Source organism: Quercus lobata, chromosome 6 (genome assembly GCF_001633185.2).
Source record: "Quercus lobata isolate SW786 chromosome 6, ValleyOak3.0 Primary Assembly, whole genome shotgun sequence".
Taxonomy (NCBI): Eukaryota; Viridiplantae; Streptophyta; class Magnoliopsida; order Fagales; family Fagaceae; genus Quercus; species Quercus lobata.
The window spans coordinates 10,386,561-10,397,639 of NC_044909.1; the positions used below are offsets into that span (position 1 = coordinate 10,386,561).

General features: G+C 36.2%; 1 protein-coding gene across 1 annotated transcript; it reads right to left on the reverse strand.

Moving 5' to 3' along the window:
• Positions 1–346: 346 nt before the first annotated feature.
• LOC115994524 (probable acyl-CoA dehydrogenase IBR3) lies at positions 347–7,400 on the reverse strand. Its single transcript, XM_031118713.1, has 17 exons — positions 7,093–7,400; positions 6,869–7,009; positions 6,420–6,560; positions 6,123–6,254; positions 5,650–5,835; positions 5,302–5,379; positions 5,000–5,119; positions 4,478–4,576; positions 4,247–4,364; positions 3,847–4,112; positions 3,491–3,685; positions 2,486–2,628; positions 2,203–2,287; positions 1,912–2,121; positions 1,236–1,388; positions 931–1,035; positions 347–793 (listed from the first exon to the last, which is right to left on the reverse strand). The coding sequence occupies exons 1-17, from the start codon at positions 7,225–7,227 to the stop codon at positions 602–604; spliced, it is 2,499 nt and encodes an 832-aa protein (XP_030974573.1). The 5' UTR covers positions 7,228–7,400; the 3' UTR covers positions 347–601.
• Positions 7,401–11,079: the final 3,679 nt, after the last annotated feature.

An 11,079-nucleotide genomic window follows, 5' to 3' on the forward strand; every position in this document is an offset into this window, starting at 1 on the left:
AACACTGGGTTTGGGTACCACATATGGTACACAATTATTTTTTATTATTATTATTGTTTTTTTTTTTTTTTAATGTAGAGTATATATAAGAAAAAATGTACCTACAGAATTCTCAATAAAAATATTTAAATGATTTCTCAAAAAAAAAAAAAAAAAGGTAAAGCAATTACTAAAATTGAATTGAAAGTTCAAATTCATTTCTGTAAAGTTGTGTTTGGAATCTTAAATTTGGATTTGGATTTTAATCAATAGATTTGTAATGCCTTGGGTACAAAACCATCATCAATTTTGGATATTATTTCAAATCCAAGGATTTTAAAAGTTCAAATCCTTGATCTTTTAAAACTATACAAACAAGGTGTTTGAATTTATTCATATGTCCAAATCCAGATATTCAAATGCACCATTGTAGATTATTCCGTTATTATTATATCACCAAGCGATACATTCAACTTTAGGCTCATTTTTTGCCTTTCCAGAGATAAATTACAGTGTCCTTTCCCCTTGAGATTATTCTCTTCTTTTATATTTTTAATTAAGCCAAAAAAAAAAAAAAAAAAAAATCCTGCCCCAGAGAAATTCACTTCAAAGTTCAAATCCTTTAAAGCCTAGCTCTTTGTAGTTCCAACTTGCCAATAGTACCCAAGTGGACTTCATCTGGACCATCTGCAATTCGTAATGTTCTTGCTGTGACCCAAAGATGTGCCAGAACGGTATCAGAAGATAAACCAGCTCCACCATGCACTTGCATTGCCATGTCAAGCACCTTCAATGTCATGTTTGGGGCTGCTACCTGCTCCACATACAACCAGACCATTTTAAAAGAAAATTCAGCAACAAAATAACCGTAAGCCAAGATTGGATTCTGGCACTTCATATTACAAACAGCAATAATTATCAAACAAAAACAAAATTACAACCAACAATTACCTTGGCCATTGCAATAATCCCACGGGCCTTTTTGTTTCCAAGCCTATCAAGTTGGTCAGCTGCTTCCAAAACCAACAATCTGGCTTTCTCTAGCTCTATCCGACACTGAATCAAAGAGCAAATATAAGAAGACTGCTATAATACTGCAGCTAGGAGGTGAATCTAAAATATAAGGATTCAAGGTGGACCACTAGTCAGCAAAAGTGCTTCTAGTTTTCGTATTATTGATTTAGCTTACATTATTATTTCAGATTTTGTGATGTGTAGCAACATAAATTTTTTCAATTTTCTATAACAGAGTTTACCTTTGCAATATCTGAAATAAATGAACCTTGTTCTGCAATCAACTTTCCAAACACTCTTCTACTAAGAGCCCTCTGAGCCATCATCTGCATGCCACGCTCAGCAGCACCAATCAGTCTCATGCAGTGGTGCAGCCTTCCCGGTCCTAGCCTACCCTGCAAGCAACTCAGTACCAAATATAAGATATCCATGTTGGTACACCAAGAAGCAGCTCAATAAATGTCACGTAAACTCTTCAAATTTCAATTAATGAAACACAACCATCAATCATATTATCACATCTGTGCCAGGGGATGAGTTGGGTGCCTACCTGGTTTTAATCCTACATATGACCAGTAACAATCATTTCTACTTTCAGCATATGAATGTCAGAAACAAAACCTTTTTCTTCTTCTTGATTTAAGACCAAGAAGCTTGCTGCACTTACACTGATATGCACCATAAAAACAGAGAAAACTGTTGATGTTTATGGAAATTTATAGAAGTTTCAACATTCCCTAGGAAATGCAATTTGTTGTGAAATATATGGAAGACAAATAAATTTGAAAAACCACTGTTTCATGTTGCCAAGACCTTAAATGTGGAGGTCTTGGGTTTGACCTATGAGAGGGGAAACCCCCCCTCAACCCAAAAAATACACATTCATAATGCACCAGGGAAGGCGTTGAACAACTTTACCTGGGCAATCTCAAATCCACGTCCTTCTCCCAATAGAATATTCTTTGCTGGCACACGTACATTGACAAATGATATTTCTGCATGCCCATGAGGTGCGTCATCAAAGCCAAACACCATTAGGGGTCTCTTTATGTGTACTCCAGGAGTATGGGTATCCACTATGATCATAGACTGCTGTTTATGCTTAGCGGCATTGAAGTCAGTTTTTCCCTGTATATTGTTCAGATAACATTCCTTTAACTACATGAATCGAAATTTGGACTTTTCATGCTATGCCAAACAAGAACTAACCATGACTATGAGAACTTTGCACCTGGGATCCATGGCCCCACTTGTCCACCACTTCGTCCCATTAATGACATATGTATCTCCTTCTCTGCACATGGATTTAACAAGCAGTCATACATAAATTGCAAGCAGAAGCTCTGGCAAAAATTGGCATGTGCCACATATAGTTGTATCCCATATATCCACAGAAGAAGTTTGGATGACTACTGGGAGACGCAGTCCCTGTACTTGAAAAAAATGATTTTGATAAACAGAGTACTCCCTTTACAAAGGTGCTGCACACTACCTTTTAATAGAACACTCAATATTGGTAGCATCAGAAGATGCAACTTGTGGTTCTGTCATTGCAAATCCAGACCGGATCTTACCATTGAGCAAAGGTATAAGCCATTCATGTAGCTGTTCTTTATTTCCATAACGCAACAATACCTAAAATGAACAGGAATTTTTTTCCAAGTAAAATACTTTTATTCAAAAGAGAAAATAGATCAAATACACACTATATGTATTGGCCTATTCCTAAAGACAGACACTCCCAAACTCAGAAAGTCTAGGAAGTCGAAAGGAAAAAGAACTGTTGTAACCAGATCAAGTGAAACATGCATTGTAGGTAGCTTTCATATTTTGCAAGAAAATTCAAAACCATATCAATAAATTTTTTTTTTTTTTTTGATAAGTAAGAAAAATTTATTGAAAAAAGACTACTTTATGCAGAAGGGCACAAAGCAGCCAAAGAATACAAAAAGATAACAAAAACTATGTACAAGAAAGAAGAGAGTCTATAAACATCAGGAGAGAATCACTAGTTGTGAGTCTCCAAGCCCGAGACCAGTCAAATGAAGAGCCAACAAAAGAGGCAAGAAGTTGATTTGCTGAGCTCTCCACATCTTCAAACATGCAGTTATTGTGTTCCCTCCAAATGCACCATATCAAACATAACAGTGCAGCGTTTCCCCAACCAATTCCTCCATCCAAAAAGATCTGGCACAATTCTTGGTAAAACCCAAGTAAGCCCAAGGATCTCAAGACAAAACACCACAATTAGTAGACAATCTCACTGGCCAAAACCATATCAATCATTTTACAAATCTAAAAATCAACAAAACATTTGATTCTCCAACTGGCCACAACTACGAGTTACGTCCTAAAGGTTGCGAAATGATCATCACTCTTTCTAATTTGAAATTCTTCACAGAATCTGAAGATCTCTTTCAAACAAAAGAGGAGGTGTGATGTGGTAACAACACTAAAAATCATTTGTGAATCTAAAGAATTTGAAAGTTTAATGTACCTCCATATTTCCAGTGTCAGGTGCACCACAATTAAACACCTGTGGAGCCCAAACGGAACGACCCATAATCTCACAAAGGTATCCATATTCAAGGTTTGAGAGGCCCGCACCCAGTAACTGATCATATGCACCATTAGGGAGAGTATGGTTGCTACCATCAAAAATCAGTTTTCTTGCCCTTGTAGCACTATCAAACTGCACAGTGTACACAAACTCAAAGGTTAAGCAAAATGTCTTTCATTCAGAAGAATATTATCTTCAACAACACAACAACTAATTTATAAGGAAGGAATTCTAGACTTTGAAAAAGTAAAAATAAATATAGAATGTATGCATGGGAAAATAAAGACACATACAGGTATAAATAAATTCCATAAGCCTTCCTTCTTTGCTAGTTCCTTTAACTTCTCCTCTTCTGGATGAACTGTCCATCGTGATGAAGACTGAGCAAGTTTGTAAAATTCACTTTCCATGGGGTATATGTGATCTTCCATGAATTTGATCAATCTGTTTCTCAATTCCTGAACTCTTTTACTAGGAACAAACCTCCCCACTCCACTTGAAAGCCCTTGATTTTCATTCTCATTACCAGATAGTTTCAAATACTGTTGTGCAATTGGAACTGTTCCATAGAAAGGAGAAAATATCCTTAGAGAATAGCTTTGGGTAGATAAATACTCTAGGAAGGAAATTTATCTGCATGCTAAAGATTGTGCAAATTCAAGGCCAAGAAAGTTCATTAATTGGTATAGCTACCAGATGGAGGATGCTCAGGAAGCACAGATTGTCGTTGAATAAATGCCCATGCCGAATCAATAAGAGAATTAGTTAATTTCCCTGTGAGTTGGGCACGCTTACCTCCTGAAGCATTACCCTGCATTGTCATGGTAAAGCAGATATTATCCTGATGTGTTCAGAGTTCACTTCCTATGACAAAAAGCTTATTTAATATATATATATATATATATATAACATTTGAAAATATACCATAGTCCATCTATTGTACACTCCTGCATAGATTGATGCAGCACGGAACAAGGAAAAGGCAACATAAAACTTCCACTCAGCAACAGGCCATGGTTTTCTCTGCATTGAAAATGTGGTACCATTGATTGTGAAAAACAAAGTATGATTGCCTAGTACAATATTTTACAAGACTACAAAAGATGGCCAAGGAAGGCAAACAGTAGCATAGCCAATACAGGGGAATGGAATTAGTTGAATAGCAAGTTACGGAATTGCAATACATCATACAGTCCTATTTGATCAGATTATGGCTTAGACACTGCATTTTAACTCATAAAAGGCCTTAGGAAATGATGAGATCAAGTTAGTTACATAGCACTGAGTATTCTCATTGTCTTCCTCAATCCCTGATATTATCTTGAAGATTTTAATGATAATAAAAAAATCTCTTAATGATTGCCTGAATTTCCTCAGAAGAGGAAGCTATTTTGGACAAATGAGAATACAGACCTCAATTCAATCAAATTTATCAATGTGACTTACAGCTGCATAGCAGTATTCTGCCAAATATTCTGCCAGTGAAGGAACACCTTCTGGAATTCCAGCAAGTTCCATACCTTCCCCTTGTTGTCCATCTCCAAGCCCAATGCTCACAATATAATGCTGTCAAGGAAAGAAAAAACGATAACTTGAAAATGATATTTAGTGAACATCTAACCCTAATGTAGTTATGTTATCAGCCTAGTCTACTAGTGCCAAAGAAAATCAAATAGCCTACCAGAAGCATCCCAAACATTCACATCAGAGGCTAAAAGAGAACAGATTGACATGTAAATTGTAATTACCAAACAGCTGTATGCAACATCACACATTTGGTTTCCAAGAGTAGACAGTTCCCAGTCAAGAATGCCAATAACTCGATCCTGCACCATTAAGCATATCTCAGTAGATGTGCAACCCAGAATATCTAAGCTGTTAGTACATGATCATTTGACCAAATTAAGGGTCAAATAAAGTGTAAACAGTAACAAATTTGTATTTCTATTCCAACCATAAATATTTTTTGAAATTCTTAATTTATAGAACAGAACATACACTGATTATATTGGATGACTGAGTGAAATTACAAATTCTGAAATCAGGTTGGATAAAGATATGTGTTTAAATCAGTGAAGGCTTTTGAAATACTGCACCTCATTGGGATGAAATACAAGATTATCAATGCGAAAGTCTCCATGAACTAGGCCTGATGTTGCTCCTGAAGAATCTTCAAGAGGAATGTGTTGCCGTAGCCAATTAGCAAGCTCAATCATCTTTGGATTTCTCTCATGTTTACCCCCAGCAGTTGAAGCTATATACTGTGTAGCCCACCTTTCTACCTAAAACAAGCATAAAATTCATACAAAGTAAAAATCTGGGTGATAGCCCTGTGTTTAGTTAGGAGCTTTCACAAATTTTCATGGATGTGACTAATACAAAACAGCTGCTACACAAAACGTTAGTACATTATCATGCACGAAGTTTGTTATTAGAATTGAGCGGCAGGTAATCATATTCTAAGCACCTTCAACCCAATCTGTGAGAATTTCGCATTTGAAATTACACATGTCAAGGTGCAAAATACATATAGATAAAATTAGATTATCTAAAAATTTCAGAACATTACCTGCCGTTTACAATAGTTGTCAAGGCGCCCATATTTTGTGAGACCAATGGCATCCACATTAGTGGAATGTAGAGAAGCTAAAGTTTTTGCAGTTGCTTGATATATTGCCCTCCTCTTATCAGGTGATACACCCTGATGGAACAGAAACAATCATACAAGTCAGCCCATCAAGCTGATTGTTATTTGCACCAAAAATCCGAGTACTATATTTGACAAGTGAAAACTCAATACATTAAGACTTATAATTAGTATTTCAAATTGATCATGAAACACAATGTAGTGAAGAAAATGTCATACCGGCAGTGTGGGGTCTACAAAAATGCGTCCATCCAAATACTCCATGATGTAAAATGCAGTTCCAATTACACTTGGGTCAGTACACAAACAGAAAGCTTTTGGGACTGGAACTTGTGTATGAGTGCCCAACGCCCGGAGAACCTGTCCCACCAAAAATTGAGAATTCCAAATTCAACATTCCTTACCCTTTGGCTTGGTAAATAAAACCCATTAATTTTCTTTAAAGTCCTCCATTGTGAGCGGACACTTTTTTTATGACCCACCAAGATGAAATTGGGCAGTGTCTTTAATATTTGGTGTAATAAAAAGTGCGTTGTGATGGACAAATATGAAAGTAGTTTTGACTTTCTTTTTTCCTAGGAAATAACGAAATTGCAACCTTTAATATTTCAGTTTTGTTTTTGTTTTTGTTTTTTTGTTTTATCACAAAGCTGGGACAAAGAAACAACCTGAAACTCTCTATCAACGGCGTGAGCAGACTGAAGCAATTTCCCCGGTGGCTTCTTCCTCAAAACGTAACGTTTCACCGAATCCCCCATTGATGATCTCACTTCCATCAGATAAGTAGGATTCGATTGCCCGTGCCCAAACTATAAAACCCACAAATAAATCGGATCAAAACCAACACAGAGAGAGAGAGAGAGAGTAAGAGTAAGAGAGAAATGGAGGGGACCTGAGAGACGGTGAAATCGGAGGGATGAAGAGGGAAGCCAGGGACGTTGGCGGAGGCGTAAGCCAACAACGCCTTGTGATCGAGGGCGTGAGCTGGGTCCACTTTCGCTACCATCTCAGATGTACGGGAAGCCATTATTCTTCGAACTTGGAGGATTTCAACGACTGTCTAAAGAAACCAAATCGGCACCACCACCATAAATATATAAATATATATACTAAGCTATATATTAACACACAGACACAGAGACAGAGACAGAAACAGAGAGCGTGTGAGAGCTAAGGTTTGGATAAGAACGTTGGATCTTTGGAAATGTCTCGATTAGAGTCGGACATAATTAAGTTCTATAGAGCTGGCTTCCAAAAAAAAAAAAAGTTCTATAGAGCTACCTATCACACGCCGACACGCGTCAAAGCCGACTGCTTCTTTCGCTTTTTTTAACTTCCTGATTTGTTCATCTTGAATTTAGACGATAAGACAGAATTTCGTTTTTATAGACAAAGACAAATAAAGTGGAGAGAAGATATCGTAAGTAATCGATTCTGACCCACACTGTTTTTTTTATTATTATTATTTTTAGGATTTCTCACTTTATCAATTATTATGATCTGATTTCATCAACAAAAAAAAAAAAAAAAAAAAAAAAAATGATCTGATTGCTATATATTATTAGCCCCAATCATAGTATATTATTAGCCCCAATCATAGTATATATTATGATTGGTGCTAATAATATATACCAATCTTCATAGACTGGTATTGGTACTTCACAATTCATCGTTTTTGTTTATTCTTATATTTTCATTGCAAAAACAAATCTACCATATAAAAACATCATCATTTGTCACATTGTCACCTTAGCAAAATTTTGAAAGTGTTTAAGTTACAAAACAAATTTTGCATTGCAATTATGTTACGAAGATTTTGAAATTTCTTTTTTAGTTTTTGGACCAAATTATTGTGAATTTTTGTAAATTATAGAATTGGTTGAATTAAGAAAAACTAAAGCAAAATTAAATCAATATATATATATATATATATAATGTAATTCGGACAAAGTATAGTTCATTGCCAAACCAAAGAAATCTCTCTCTCTCTTACCACCATTGCTTCATAGATTGGAGATTAGATCGTGTTGATTTTTGTGGTGGCAAATTTGGGTTGATTTGTTCAATGGTTGATTTTTGTTTATTTGCAGTGGTAGGTTGCAAATTAACTTGTGATTTGGGTTGTATGTGGTTGAGACTATGGATGCTACAATGGTAGATTAATGGTTGATTTGTGGGTTTTTAGATCAGTGGTTGTGGTTGCATGTGGGTTAAGGTTGTGATTTGGGTTGATTGGTGGTTGATTGTTGGTTTGATTTTGTTGTGGTTGATTTGTGATTTGTGATTGATGGATTGTTTGGGTGGTGGTACGAAAGGAGAGAGGGGGAGCTTAGTCGAGGTGGTGCTAGGTTGAGAGGAAGAGAGAGAGAGGGGAAGAAAAAGCGTAAGTGCAAGAGGAAATAAAAAAATAAATAATAAATAAAATAAGATTTTAAAGATAGTGTATTGAGTCTAATATGGGAGTATTTACAAATGAGTTTGAAAAATAGTATTGCACACTTTATTTGGCTAAATTTGCAGCGATTCTACTGTGAATGCTCTAAGTTAAGCATGCTCATACAGTAGATGCTTGGGTAAAAGTGTAGTAATTCCAAATCCCTCCAGTCCCATACAAAATATTTGTTGAACAAAAGGAGTATTCTACTATGCATTCTATTTGCTCTGTGTCCTCAATAACCAACATATGATCACACCCATTTGTTTCATGATAAACGTGATGTGTATACACCATCCAATCACTGGTCATCAATTTCCTGCTATGAACAAGAAGAGTAGGCAGACTCAAGGACGAGTGACCCGTAGAGGTTAATGATGAGATGATAATGGCTAATTTGATTCTAAAATGATATTACAATATCGCAAATTCCAAACCATTGTGAGACCATATTGGATTGCCTAGAGTTCAGTCAACATTGTGAGACCATATTAGTAATTGTCCCCAAGGAAACAGAAAATCTGGCCTGGATTGCCTACAACACTACCATTAGTATTGAGTTTGACAAATCAAGAGGTGAAGCAAGACTCATTTACAAGATTTAAAATCTTGTGAACACAAGTGGAAAGCGAAGTAAAATCTTGTGTAAAGACAAGCATTGCGAGATAACCACACTTGCCATAGGGTGAAGGTTACAAAAGCATTCCAAGGGCGATGTGAGGAAAGGGCTGACGGCTAAAGCTGACATTCTCTTGAAGCCAAATAAACAGGGGTTGGTCAAAGAAATTGATTGGGTGGGGAAGTGGAGGGGATCGCATATATTCCTATCCCATTGTCCCCTTGAAAGATATCCAAATAAGGTTGATTGAACCATCCCCCTATCGTCCTCTCAATCCAAAACAAGCTGTAAAAAAACCAAACCACCGCCAAGATCATTGTCTCTCTCACACACACCAGATGAAAAGTAAACCCTTACACACTACATCCACCTGAACTAAACTCAACTAAACCCTCACACACACATGCATACGGGAAAAGACCCTAAACTAAACTAAATCCTTACTACTACAAAATGCATAGTGTTGACTGGATCAGAAGAGCAGGGGACCCTACACAAACCCTTACTACTAGGATGTGCAGTGTTGACTCGATGATAACTACAACTAAAATGAAGAGGATGTAAGTTATGCAATTGTCTTTTGCCAGTCCAAGGACACAAAAAACCTAAACACCTTCATTAAATCTCAAAAGAACCTTAACATAAAAAAAACCTAACTTCAAATACAACACAGAGACTTCCACATATCCATCATAAACCCTTCGCACTTGCACGCTTCTTAACATAACACAACTGCACAAATCTTAACATGACACAATGAATAAAATACTCAGTGATGCATTCCACATTTATACAATTGTTCACAGCATATGCTTAAAGTTGAGCCTGTTGCTAGTCTCACCATTTATTCTTACACCTTTGCTAGTCTTTCGGTAGACCTCTTACAATCCAGCTCACTAGTTGATATCCAGATTGCTACTTGACTGAACAATTATCATGTAAATGCCCATTGACAACCAAATTTTACTTCATTTTGCTAAAAAACTTGCATATGAATTGCATGATTTTGGATTTAAGTTTCCAGGACTGGAATTATTATTTAATTCAAACAGCTATACCATGCACATGTGCAACAGTCATAAAAAGTATTGTAGAAACTAGAAAGCACCCAATGTGAAACTTCTCATAATCATGGATAGGATATCTCCAAAAAATTGATTTCTAGAGATTGTTTCAAGCAACATGTTTTCAATATCTAATATTACAGGTTTCAAACAAACTATAACTTCTACAGAATATAATATGATGCACCAGGTTTTTCAAGATACGATCTTAAAAGCTTCGAATCAACTACAGCTAGCACAAGGACTAAGTACCAGTACCCCAGACCATGAACCTTCCTTGCCATCAGCCCATCACATGATTTTTAGTTATCAAAACATTTTGCAGGCTTTGGTGCCATCAAAACTATCATCATGAAATGGTATCAGATGCAATGCCAAAGGCTAAAAGAATAAAAGTCATAGCTACATCCGACTAATTGGAAAGTTATTAGTCAAAATGGAACATGCAGTTATTTCTAGTTTTAGTTCACTTGTTACAGATGGGCCAAAAGTTTTCCTGCAATTTTGTGAAAACCTGTGAAAAGCACCTAAATAGTCTAAAAAACCAAACCACTGCCAAGATCATTCTCTCTCTCTCTCTCTCTTAGACACACACACAAGAAAAGAAGAGGAAACCCTTACTACTACCACCACCTAAACTAAAACAAACCTAACACACACAGAAGAGAATGGGACCCAACACTAAACTAAATACTTATTAGTACGACATGCATAGTTGTGACTCAATAATAAACTAAAATGAAGAGATGTAAGTTATGCCAA

Bases quoted from the DNA above. Each gene is read 5' to 3' on its own strand.
- LOC115994524 (XM_031118713.1), bottom strand. From the start codon at position 7,227: ATGGCTTCCCGTACATCTGAGATGGTAGCGAAAGTGGACCCAGCTCAC. The intron at 4,577-4,999 runs GTAAGTCACATT...TTTTCAATGCAG, and splicing joins CAGAATACTGCTATGCAGCT to AGAAAACCATGGCCTGTTGC. The intron at 3,686-3,846 runs GTATGTGTCTTT...TACACTGTGCAG, and splicing joins TATGGAATTTATTTATACCT to TTTGATAGTGCTACAAGGGC.